General features: G+C 42.0%; 1 protein-coding gene across 1 annotated transcript in view; it reads right to left on the reverse strand.

Annotated features, from left to right (window-relative positions):
* LOC137525979 (guanylate-binding protein 1-like) overlaps nucleotides 1–13850 on the reverse strand; it is a 98611-nt gene that overhangs the window by 57610 nt on the left and 27151 nt on the right. Inside the window, exons 7-11 of the mRNA XM_068247190.1 lie at nucleotides 13049–13231; nucleotides 12847–12974; nucleotides 10355–10464; nucleotides 8966–9153; nucleotides 2367–2615 (exon numbers count right to left, since the gene is read on the reverse strand). Of these exons, the coding sequence (XP_068103291.1) occupies nucleotides 2367–2615; nucleotides 8966–9153; nucleotides 10355–10464; nucleotides 12847–12974; nucleotides 13049–13231 (858 nt within the window). The remainder of the gene's footprint in view (nucleotides 1–2366; nucleotides 2616–8965; nucleotides 9154–10354; nucleotides 10465–12846; nucleotides 12975–13048; nucleotides 13232–13850) is intronic.

Here is a 13850-nt window from a genome sequence, read left to right on the forward strand (position 1 = left end):
GGTGTACTACTGTTCCCAGCAGACACAGAACAGTACACAGAATGCTATATAGTGTGGCTGAACGAGCGGTGTACCACTGTTCCCAGCAGACACAGAACAGTACACAGAATGCTATATAGTGTGGCTGAACGAGCGGTGTACCACTGTTCCCAGCAGACACAGAACAGTACACAGAATGCTATATAGTGTGGCTGAACGAGCGGTGTACTACTGTTCCCAGCAGACACAGAACAGTACACAGAATGCTATATAGTGTGGCTGAACGAGCGGTGTACTACTGTTCCCAGCAGACACAGAACAGTACACAGAATGCTATATAGTGTGGCTGAACGAGCGGTGTACTACTGTTCCCAGCAGACACAGAACAGTACACAGAATGCTATATAGTGTGGCTGAACGAGCGGTGTACTACTGTTCCCAGCAGACACAGAACAGTACACAGAATGCTATATAGTGTGGCTGAACGAGCGGTGTACTACTGTTCCCAGCAGACACAGAACAGTACACAGAATGCTATATAGTGTGGCTGAACGAGCGGTGTACTACTGTTCCCAGCAGACACAGAACAGTACACAGAATGCTATATAGTGTGGCTGAACGAGCGGTGTACTACTGTTCCCAGCAGCGACACACAATGACTGGGGGGGACCCTGGCTAGCGTGGCTGGAGCGCGAACTACCCTGCCTGCCTACCCAAAGCTAAACCCACAGACAAATGGCGGAGATATGACGTGGTTCGGGTATTTATTTACCCGAACCACGTGACAGTTCGGCCAATCAGAGCGCGTTCGGGTCCGAACCACGTGACCCGTTCGGCCAATCACAGCGCTAGCCGAACGTTCGGGGAACGTTCGGCCATGCGCTCTTAGTTCGGCCATATGGCCGAACGGTTTGGCCGAGCACCGTCAGGTGTTCGGCCGAACTCGAACATCACCCGAACAGGGTGATGTTCTGCAGAACCCGAACAGTGGCGAACACTGTTCGCCCAACACTACTCACTTGCTCATCATTTTATGCATTGTATGGTAAACAGACATGAAGGTTTGAGCAGCAAGATTTGGAGCCAATTTCCTATTAATGTTTCTCATGAGTTTTGTCCAAACAGATATCTAAAAAACCTTTCCAATAAAATACCTTTGATTGAAGATCCCTCCAAGCAAGACATTATTCAAAATAAGTTTTGTTTTACTTTTTTATGTTCTTTTTAGTACTTTTTTTTATAGTTGCTAAACACAATAAAATTATTTTTTAGATAAGAGGAAAAAATGTCTCTTGGGAGAAACCTTCGGAGAAAATGTAATTGGTTAAGGTCTTACATGCAAAATAGCAAGTGTAAATCTATGTGTTGCAGCATAATGCTACTTTATGAGAAATCCTGATAATTCCATAATATGTAGTAAGTAAGCAAAGCAGTGAAAGCACTGGGAAAAAAAACTATTTTCTTTTTGTTTTTTCCAACTCAATGGAAGTAGTGAACGCTACCAGACATTCAATAGCTGCAGAATCAATGCTGACTGTAGATCATTTATTAAAGTGGTATGACATTCAAATTTCATCTATGCTCTAAATCATTAAACACAGCATAAAACTCATAATGCATTGCATCACCAGGCAACACGTGCAGTACAAGCAAAAATCAGATTCCCCTTTTCATGTATTGCTTCCTAATTTTCAATCTCCTCTTTCAAATGTAGCAACCAGTCTTTCATGCCCAGGTGCCCCCTTGGACTGCAGCCACGCCTTTGTGGCCTTTCTAGAAATCTGGCCAAGTGTTTTGAGCTGAATAAACGATGAAAAAAAAAAGCTTCTGCTGTATCCAGGGGGGAAGCAGAGAACGTTCTATGCTTTGTTTGCACAACAATTACTTAATTGCACGACAATCTGAAAATTTGTCCAGCACATGGTAATGTTATCAGTTAGCTTCAGTGAAGTGTAAGTATTCCGTGCAATTACTCTATATCTTTTGCCATTGAGTATGGCCATGCCTGCAGAGTAGCACTAATCTGCTTGTGGGCAAGTGGCTTTGGTTAACTGCACAGGCCCAGCTGTACTCATGCAGGCTCAGTATGGCCAGACACAATGGGGAGCGTGGCCACATGAACATAACCTACTAGCTCTTCTCTGATATGATCCAATGATCCAGGGTTCTGCGCCTGGCATTGGTGGGGGTGAGGAACACGGGAAACCTCTGGACTATCCAGAGGCTTCCTTCTACCTAGGTAAGTATCAAACTCTTTTTTTTTTTATTGCTTCAGGTACACTTTAATTGTAACAAATTAATGGTAGTTAAATTATTAGGCTAAAATGTAGTCACAGTTGTGCTCATTCTTTCAATTTAAGAAAGAATCCCATTTTTGCTGAACTTACGCTGCCCAGTGATCATGACTGTGTCCTGCACTCTCTTGACTTCAGCATTCTTGAAAATGTAGTCGCAGAACGTCTGGCACTGAGACATGAAACGGGCATTGAGTTGGTCCTCCGATACTTCATCGAGTCTCTGAAGATGTTCTCCATTAGTTGTAGGCAAATCAAAGACAAAACATTTCCGGTTTCCAAAAAACATCCGGATGGATTTCCTGACATTATTAAACTCGGCGTCCTTACTTGTGTTTCCAGCTGTGGTACAGGGATTAGGAATTGTAGAAATGATGGTTATTTTAGATTTCACTTTCATTGGTAAAGTGGAAAAGTTTTTTTAAATATTCAGATTTATTGCTGTCCATGATACAGTTGATTTTAGAAGTATTTATACACGTGAGATCTTTTTAAACAGCCACAAACTATATATTTGACATTATATTCTGTGCGATACAGTAGTATTTTTTACATCAATGTTTACAAATAAAATTATTCCAGTTTTTATAGACTATATAGCATGTCTATATACACTCTATTAATAATAATTAACATTGACAATTGTTGAGTCAAACGTTTTGGGTGGCCTTCCAGGAGCGTCTCAAAAAGGATGTAGTCTGTAAACATTGTTGCCAAAAATTCCTTTCACCCAGCACAAAGTAGTCTAAAGGGGCCCATACACTTACCGATTTTCCCGCCGATATACAGCCGATTTGATCACTGTGATCGATTCGGCTGTGAAATCAATGCCCAAACGCTGACTGAACAATCAATTTCCGTCTGAAATCAATCGTTCCCGTCGATTGCCGTCGTTCCTGTCCGTGCGTAAGATGTTGCTCGATCGCTGGCGGGTCGGGAGTGTGCCGATAGAGGCATTCAAATGCCCGACGACTGAAGCAATACAGCGTCAATACATTACCTGATCCAGCCTGCGTGTATCCCCACTGTCACCGCTGCTTCATCTCCGCGCTGGGCTCCAAGTCCGGCAGGCTTCACTTCTTCCTGTCCCGGCAGGAAGTTTAAACAGTAGAGCGCCCTCTACTGTTTGAACTTCCCCGGACAGGAAGTACAGTGAAGCTGGAGTCTAGAGCAGAGAAGAAGACAGCGGAGACCGGGGGACTTGCGCCGGCCAGATCAGGTAATGTATGCAGGGGGGCGGCGGCAGCGGCAGCTTCACAGATGGTGAATCGATTTCATGCTGAAATCGATTCACAATCTGTTTGCAGTAAAGGCAGCCATACAATCCCTCTCTGATCAGATTCGATCAGAGAGGGATCTATCTGTTGGTCGATCTGATGGCAAATCGACCAGTGTATGGCCACCTTAATGCTAGGTATACACAATGCAATTTTCCATCAGCTCGACAGATTGAAACAATAGTTTCCAACATGTCCATGCTCCCGATCAATGGGATCAATTTTCAAATCACTACTGCACAAAATGTAAACTATTATTGGTCGGGAGCAAATTAGATTACACTGGTGTAAAAATATCCTCACAACCTTAGGGGCCGTGCAGAGTAAGGGCCCTTTTACACTTAATTAGTTGCTCTCAGTTTTAACTGAAAGAAAAATCATTTTCATAGTAATGCCCATGTTTTCCTATGGCACAGTTCCCACTTAACGCATTTTAACTGAAATCTTTTTCAACAATGCACTGCTTTGGAAAAAACATGTAGCAGGGTGCACAAATGCACACTAACGGATACCAATGCAAAGTGGTCTGAAACGCTGACATAGCATTCAATAAAAGTCTGTATTTCTACAAGAAATAATGTCTGTTTACAAATTTCCAAAATGTAGTTTTTCTTGCCCTGAAAACTGCCATTGCATTTTATTCTAACTGCTTTTTATAATATATTAAAATCTTCTAATGAGTTGTTCTGAACTGTGTGTGTGCCTGAAGCAGAGACAGCTTCTCAGAAAATGTTTTTTTACTTGTTATACACACATGTATCAACATTGGAATGTTAACAAAAATACTGTTACAGTTTTTCTTAATCTGCGTTTCAATAGTTATAGTAATAATTCAATACAAATCTTTGCATATGAACACATGAACATTTATTAAAATAGCATAAAAACATACTTTCCCTGGTGCTGTATACACAACATCTGTAAGGTGCTGCAGCGTCGTCACACCGAGCTTACACATCTCATGCACGCAAAAACATGCATTCAGAAAAAGGGGACAAGGTTGTGTCCAAAAAAAAAAAACTAAAAAAAAAAATTAAAAATTAAAAAAAATAATAATAATAAAAATGAGAATATAAAAATAAAAAGATAAATGGCAAAATAAGACCCCAAAATGATTGAAGGTTTCAAAGTTTCCTTAGTCTAGATACTATAGTTGGGTGCAATATAATTGCAATCTTCTTGAGTGCAAACAGATTGATACAGCTGGAGCCTGATGCACTGTGGCTCGTTTAAGATGATAATAAGTAGCATAAATGTGCTTGAGTACTCATGCAAATAATGGCATAGAAGGGAGTAAAGAGGCGCCCAATGAAGTATAAAAAAGTTAAAAACACTAAAAACTAAAAGGTTGAGGTGGCTTACCTCATAGACGACAACTCACTTTGAGCAGAAATATTTATTAATATGCACAGGCAACGCGTTTTGTGGGATCTAGCCCACTTCCTCAGGCCAAACAAAGTGCCACTGCAGTCTGATAGCCACATTCGGGGCGCCTCGAATTTCTGCTCAAATTGAGTTGTCGTCTATGAGGTAAGCCACCTCAACCTTTTAGTTTTTAGTGTTTTTAACTTTTTTATACTTCATATGCAAAGATATGTATTGAATTATTACTATAAATATTGAGGTTGAAGCGCAGATGAAGAAAAACTGTTTATCATTTACTTTCTTGACAAGGAATTCGCCTTGACTACTGCAATGCCCTTCTGTCTGGTCTCCCTATGATCCGAACAGCCCCACTGCAGTCCATCATGAATGCGGCAGCCAGAATTATCCGCTGCTCCCATCGCTCCACCACGGCGGATCCGCTCCTAGAATCCCTCCACTGGCTTCCTATCCAGTCCAGAATCAGATTCAAGATACTGTGACCTGTGACAAATCTGTCCACAAAACCTGTCCAACCTTCATTTCCGATCTTACTCAGAGGTACACACCTAGCCGCTCACTCCGCTCTTCCAATGAACTTTGCCTAACCGCCCCCCCCCCCCCCCGCATCACCCAGTCCCATGCACACCTCCAGGACTTCTCAAGAGCTGCTCCAACACTATGGAACTCCCTACCTCCACCCATTAGTGCAACCCCCTCCTTCAACATCTTCAAGAAAGCCTTCAAAACTCACCTTTTCACTCTGGCCTACTACCCCTCACAAGTGCTCTAAACCCACAACTGAACACTTGTCCCCTACCTTTCATGTCCTTACCTCTCCCTCTAGATTGTAAGCCATTGGGCAGGGTCCTCCTCCTTTTGTGTCTTACCTGATCATGCACCTCCATTACTGTGAACCCATGCTAGGCATCTGAGCGAACCTAACTTGCCTAATCTCCATGCTCCCCTCCAGTGACTAAGCATTACCTTGTACTCATACTGTGCTGCGTGATCTGGTTTTCTTGTATTCCTGTATTGTCATATTGCTGTATGTCACCCCTAAATATTGTCTGTAACCTAAACTAATGTCCAGCGCTGCGTAATATGTTGGCGCTTTATAAATACAATAAATAAATATTAAATAAGGAAGGGGTCACCCTTGTCTCTTCAATCTGCAGCTAATATAAGTGTCAATTGGGCGCAGAGATTGTGAATCATTCACTAAAAATACTGTTACCTCCAGTTTGGATGCGGATTTGAAGTTGAATAGCAAGACAAAGTGCTTTGTTTAACCATTTCAGTGATGTTCTGCTAAAAAAAATGTTTTTGAGATAGTATCTTTAAAGCTGTGAGGAGTCCTTTAGAGTAAAGTAGAAATGCTGACTTTCAGACCACTTTAAGTGTAAAAGGGCCCTAAGTGTAGTGAGCAGTGTAATATTTGCCTGCCTCAGCGATGCTTCCAGTCTTCCTTCCCTCCTGGCAGCTTCATGCTCCATGCGGCCATCCTCTGGCTTTTGATGCATGTCACCATATGGTGAGTGGCTACCAGGAGGAAGAAGAGACCCAACACAGTGAGACCATATAAATATTACACTGCTCCATGTGCTCTTACTATGTGGATGAGGGAGTTGTCATGCATTTAGCTGAGGGGAGGTGTGCCTGGTTGTGAAGGGGGGTCTAGGGGATCCCATAAATAAAAAAATTGGGGAGGGGCCTGGGGTTCTTTCTACTCCCCTAAAAGATCACACGTAATCACTGAAAGTAATTTATGAAATGAAAAAGTACATCGTGAAGAACAATATCAATAAGGCAAAACAAATAGTTAAGCTATTTAGGCTAGATTCACAGTGGGACGTTGCATTTCGATGCAACGTTAAAGTTGCAACGCAAAATTACAACACAATGCACAAAAAAAGTTGCTATGCAACTTAACACTGCGTTACCATCACATACAGCAGATACAGCAGCTAATAATGTGTATAACGCTCTGCATGCAGTACTTTCACTTAACGTGCAGCGTTAGACACCAACGCAACGTGTGCACTGTGAACAGGGCATTGCTTTTTCATTGCAGTGCGCTATTCTGTGTTAAATATTCTTTTAACGTGCCACTTTAAAGGAAACCAGAGACGCCATAAAAAAAGATTTTATACATACCTGGGGCTTACTCCAGCCCCATACGCACAGATCGCTCCCACGCCGCCGTCCTCCGCTTCCTGTATCCGCCGGTTCCGGGTCCTGTAGTTTCGGCCAGTCGGCGGCATCACGCGGCCAATTGTCCGCATCACAGGGGCTCCCTCCATACACTTACGCGTGCAGCTGCATACTGCGCAGCCATACGCGTAAGGATATGGAGGGATCCCCTGATCATGCGGACATTTGCCCGCGTCCGCCGGAAGTGACGGGACCAGGTATCGGCAGATCCAGGAAGCGGAGGATGGCGGCGTGGGATCGATCTGTGCGTATGGGGCTGGAGGAAGCCCCAGGTATGTATGCAATCTTTTTTTCTTTTTTCATGTCCGGAGTCTCTGGTTCCCTTTAACGTCTCACTGTGAACTTAGCCTTAAAGTGTACCAGAGCTGGATTAAGTTAAAAGTTTTGTACATACCTGGGGCTTCCTCCAGCCCTATGCGCACGGATCGTTCCAACGCTGCCATCCTCAGTCTTCTCCCTCTTCAGTACCGGGTCCCGTATACTTCAGCTAGTCACGGCCAGTCTGACGTAAGAGAAGTGCGCTCTTTGCGTAACTCTACAGCAGCCACTGGAGAGATGCATAGAGGGTGCACTTCTCCTGCGCAGACTGTCCCCGACTGACTGCAGTTATGGGACCCGGTACCGGAGCAGGAGAAGACTGAGGATGGCAGCGTTGGAACGATCCGTGCGCATAGGGCTGGAGGAAGCCCCAGGTATGTACAAAACGTTTAACTTAATCCAGCTCTGGTTTCCTTTAAAGTTTTTCATGTCTAAATCTCGCTCTCTGCTGTGTGGTGCAACCCCTTTTAATGCAGACTTAGGCCATTGGCACAATGATAAATAGGGGCAAAAACCTCCTATTTGGTTCCAGCTGTAATTTTTAGACACCAGTAATTTATTACAGTAATGCTGATGGCATCTATATTTTGTTACATCTACATATGTTGTTTCACACTTGTCTGTTGCGTTGCGGTGCAATGAGCAATACAATCACATCCCAATGCGATGCAGTTATATTTCAATGGGGCTCTCATACTGGTACTTTTGCAATGAGACTATCTCCAATGGAAATAAGTGCAGCATGCATTGCATCACCAGGCGACACGTGCAGTGCAAGCAAGCAATTTTACGCATGCGTTCCCATTGCATGGAATGCATGTCAGGTGCGTTAAAGCGCAGACTTTGGCAGCGGCAAAACAGTAGAACCCATCGGGAAACGTGTGCATCGTGCGATAAGATATTCCCAGACACGTTACATCATTAGGCATGGGAACACACAGCTGTGAATGGTAACATGAAAGTCTAAGGACTTTCATGTTGCCATGGGGATCGTACACAATGGCCTCAATTCACTAAGCTTTATCGAACACTTTATCAAACATTTGATAATTTTCCTCATGAGTAAAATCTTATTTTGAATTCACTGAGGTGTTATTGATTTATTGAACATTTTATCGCTAAAACATTCGATAAATCTATTACACCTTAGTGAATTCAAAATTAGATTTTACTCATGAGGTAAATTATTAAACATTGGATAAAGTGTTCTATAAAGCTTAGTGAATTGAGGCCTATGTGTGTTGCGTCAAAACTGACAGTGCAGCACAAAGTGTGAATGAGCCCTTAGAGGCAGAGGAGCAGCAGGACAACCAGGCAACTGGTATTGTTTAAAAGGAAATAAATATGTCAGCCTCCATATCCCTCTTGTTACAGTTGTCCTTTAAAGAAATATTTAATTTTCTCCATGTCAGATATTAGGATTCCACTGTGTTGTAGAATCAATTCCACGGCTCATGATTGTAATGGCTTCTGTACAATGGCTAAGAGTATAGATAATGCAGAATATAGAGCAATACATACAATCTTTAAGCTGTAGCGCATTCTGCAGATATTCATCTTCTGATATCAATTGTCCTTCTATCTTCAGTTCCAGAAGAAAATCCCTCACTGCCCAGATAAAGATGGGAAAATGTCTGGAAAAGTCTTTATCGTTATCCTGTTTGTCCTCTGATCTCACTTTAATTAATTCAGCTAATTCCCCAACAAATCTGTGGAAGGTTATTAAGGAGATAGAACATTTTTCCTTAAGTTCCTAAGCAGTTCCTTAGTAGTCAGAGAATCAAACTTAGAACAACAAAAACTGGTAATAAGTCAAATTAATTTAGAAATTCCACTTATGGGGATGAAAGATCATTTTTGCTACTGCTACTACTACTACTACTACTACTACTACTACTACTACTACTACTACTACTACTACTACTACTACTACTACTACTACTACTACTACTACTACTACTACTACTACTACTACTACTACTACTACTACTACTACTACTACTACTACTTTTCCTGCTACTACTACTACTACAGATACTATCACTTATATATTATTTCCAATGCTACTACCAATACCTCTATTACCACAACTACTCCTATTGCTAGTTCCTCTTCCAATGCTACTACTATTACTACTGCCAAGGCTGGATTTATACATTTTCTGCCCCTAGGCTAAGTATTTTGCGGTTCCCCTTCCATGTGCAGCAGCCCCCCTCCCATTCCATGTGCAGCCCCCTCTTCCGTGTGTATCATCCATGTACAGCAGCCTCTCTCTTTCATGAACAACTCCCTTGGACATCAGTTTTCCTTTTTCACGTGTTGCTCCCCATTTTCTGCCTCATCTTTCATATGTATTAACCCCTCTTTCATTTCCAGGTGCCCCTTGGCCTGCAGCCACCCAAGGCCCAGACCTTTGTGGCCTTCACAGAAATCCAGCACCGACCGCTGCTATGGCTGTTAATGTTTTTACTAGTACCACTTTATTGCTAAAAGAAGGAGTAGAGATAGTATGAGAAGGAGTGTGACAGTGAAGATAAAGAGGCGTATGGGGTAGAGAAGGGGAACTAAGAGAAGGATGAGGGAGAGGATGATGGTGATGATGAGGATATGGAGAATAGGAAGGATGAGTAGGAGGATAAGGAGGATATGAACTGTGTAGAGGAGGAGGTGAATGGGGAGGGGGGGGGGGGCATGGAGGAAGAGGATGAGGAGGTGGATGATGATGTGCAAGAAAAATAAATTAATCCCGACATTGATCTAGAACTGAAATTAATGTAAATGATCTTATTGATAACTATCAAGTACTCGACATATCATCTATGAGTTCAGTAATTGCTTCTTCTTCCTGAACTTCCACACCAGACCACAGACAAATGTGACATCTTCCGGTAGACTGTTATAAAAGCATACTTTAATTTGTTGAGCGCATTAAGATCGATGGTTTCCTTGCTGTTATACACAAGGGCACTACTCAGCAGAACCGTCAGGGTGAAGATCCAGGCATCATTTCTAGTGTCCACCTAATAAAAACAGAGATGAACTCATTTTCATCAGCCAGTTTATAAAACTGATTGTGTTATTTTAGTCAAGTCTCATCCTGTATGAACAATTTCCTGTGATCTATATATCTTTAAATGCAACATAATTGTCTATTCCAGCATCAAGAAGATATAAAAATATGTGATCTCTTCTCCCCATCCCTTCTTCCATGGGCGTAACAATAGGGCCTGCAGTCTCTGCTCCCCTGCAGAGATTCTGACGGCCCCTCCCCCCTGGGGCCCGCCCAGGGCCATTTTGGGGGGCTGGAGGGGACGCAGCATGAGGGGAAAGCCATGGCCACACTCGGCAGGGAGGGGGGACGGTCCTCACCTCCCTCACCTCGGGGCTCTCCCCTTCAGTTTAAATTAGTGTCTGGGCAGTGGCGGGCAGATACATACCTTCCTTGCGATCCACCGGGAATGTTCCTCTTTCTAGCATCTGACGTCACTTCCTGTATAAACAGGAAGTAGCGTCAGACACTAGAGCGAGGAGTATACGTGGTGGAACGCAAGGAAGGTATGTATCTGCCCACTGCCCGCCACTGCCCAGACACTAATTTAAGCTGGAGGGGAGCGCAGAGGGGAGAGCCTGAGGTGAGGGGGGGCGTCCCCGCCGAGTGTGGCCATGGCTTTCCCCTAATGCTGCGTCCCCTCCAGCCCCCCAAAACGTCCCTGAGCGGACCCCATGGGGGGGAGGGGCCATCAGAATCTCTTCAGGGGGGCCAGGTGGCTCCTAGTTACTCCCCTGCTTTCTCCCCTTCATTATTTGGTAGGGCCAGTCATATATTTGCATCATTGATAATGTTATATCTGAGGGAATAAATCAACGTGTCCTCTCTCCTTCAAAGCGGGGTGACGCCCGCGGAGCTAGCGGGATTGTCCTGAGGGATACCTACCATTCCTGCTGCCTGCATCACACCCAGGGATAAGTATCTTCTTTGATTGCACCTCCATCTTTCTTCCTCATGCACTTTATCTTTAGGCTGCTCTTGTTGTGTGTTTACAGCCATTGTGCACTATTAGGATTTATGTATCACTAATTATTTGCTTATTTGCACAAGACCATTTTCACACATTGTTCTATACATTGTTACTTGCACTTTATTACTGAACCCGGGTTCATAGGCATCTTTGGGCTCTTGTTAGATGCCCACTGTGCTACCAGTATTAATATTATGATATTACATGATTGTATTTTTTGTGATGCTATTATTTCATAATACCAATGAATATATGATTGATACTTTGCAGCAGTGATTTGTTCTTGCCGTATGTTTTAATTGGTTTTAACATTGTGTTGAATCTCATTGTGTCAATTATTAATGTTTTTTGAATCATGGAATAAACTTTTTGAACTTTACCAGTGGTGCTGTATATATGGGCTTTCTTTTTCCCTCCCTTTGTGCTATATACTGAGCCCTAGCACACTTGGTGGATTATTTATTTATATGCTTGTGTTGCGGATATCCCCCTCTTTTTCTCATATATATATATATGTATGTATGTATGTATGTATGTATGTATGTATGTATGTATGTATCTATGTATCTATATATATATATATATATATATATATATATATATATATATATATATATATATATATATATATATATATATATTATATGCACTGCAAGGTCCAATGGGGACTGGTGTTTTCAGCATTAAAGACTGGACATGTTTTGTATTTTGCAAGGTACTCGCCCAGACTGTATTATTAATTGATTAAACAAAGGCAAGTTGGCGAGCCAATGAGATGCATATTAGACAGGCTTATACACAACGTACGATACAAAATACACAATAACTGTATTTTCTGGTGAAACGCTCCCGCGTTATGATTATATTCTGGTGAAACACTTCCGAAATACATGTATTTGCTGGTGAAACACTGCCGCAATAAGTGTATTTTGTGGTGAAACGCTGCCGAATAAGTGTATTTTCTGGTAAAAAGCTCTCATATTATGATTATTTTCTGGTGAAATGCTGCTGCATTACTATTACTTTCTGGTGAAACGCTGCAGCATTACGATTATTTTCTTAATTGATGGTTTTATGTTCTTTTCATGATTCATGATTTAATGTTCTAAATCGTGTATATGTTTTGTTGTTTATATACAGTTTGTACATATTTGCATAAGGAAACACTGAAACACCAATAAAAACAGTGTTACAAAATAAAAAAAATTAAAAAATGAAATAGAACAGAACCTAATGAAACTTGAGTATTTAGTCCTGCAGCATTAAACAGAACTCTTATGTCAAAAGTTCCAAGTTATGAATCAGCATTGTTTTTGTTATTTTTATGCATATATGAACTAATTTCATCTTAAATGAGGGAAGACTCTCATTTTATGCACTTACCTTCCCTGTATCTCCCAGGCCTTCTGTATCCAAGAGGACCAGTGTGTGATTACTTTTTGTGGGATGAGGGACACACCACATCCAGATGCCTTTGGTCTGAGCTTCTATAGTAGAGCCCAAGCTAAAGCCTGTGGATATTAAGTACCCAAATTAGTAAATGGACAGTTGTATTTTTATGGTTCTCGAATAACTTGCCACTCACCTTTTTGAGCTCCAGCCAACTTGTTCATCAAATAGGACTTCCCAGTTCGATACATGCCAACAATAGCCACCACCACCACTGGTTGGCTGATCATGGAGAGAATGTTCACGGCCTCGGGGTTCACAGAAAATTTCTCACCCTCCTTGTTTTCAATCAGGCAGATAGGGCCCTCCAGCCTGGCTCCTGATTAGATAAAACCAAACCTTTTGTTTTTAGTCAGAATTAAAAAAAAAGTGTGCGTCTTAATGCGTTTGCGGTTCGCTAATGTAAAATGCATATGCGTTTTGTATGAGTTTTTTTTTATATATGCAAATCACTAGGAAGACAACAGGAACACATCAGAGATGTTTACTTTGTAATTAAAAACGCATTAAAAAAAGCATGAAAAACGCAATGTATATGTGTTACAATAGACTTTCATTATGTGCGTTTTGGCAGCCAGTTTGCATATCATGCAACACTACCAGCCTTTGTGAAACGCTTACTGTACAAACACAGGTAAACACAGCTTCTTCTGCGTCCCATAGACTAATATTGCTTCATAAAACGCAGCGTTTCCCGCTACGCTAGCGTTTCTGCTATGTGTGTACCCAGCCTCAGTGTAAATGTATGAAGATTGTATGCAAATGTATGCAGCTCGGAAGTACATCAATCAAATGCAACAATGCTTAGTACATACATGCCATTGGTCCAGTTCCAAGCTACATAAATTATCATAAAATTAGCATCAGTTTAGAATTATTTGCATCCCATTAACCAGTGCATACCATTCCCCAGCAATCTGCTCATTGAACTTAATTTG

This window comes from Hyperolius riggenbachi, chromosome 7, assembly GCF_040937935.1.
Source record: "Hyperolius riggenbachi isolate aHypRig1 chromosome 7, aHypRig1.pri, whole genome shotgun sequence".
Lineage (NCBI taxonomy): Eukaryota > Metazoa > Chordata > Amphibia > Anura > Hyperoliidae > Hyperolius > Hyperolius riggenbachi.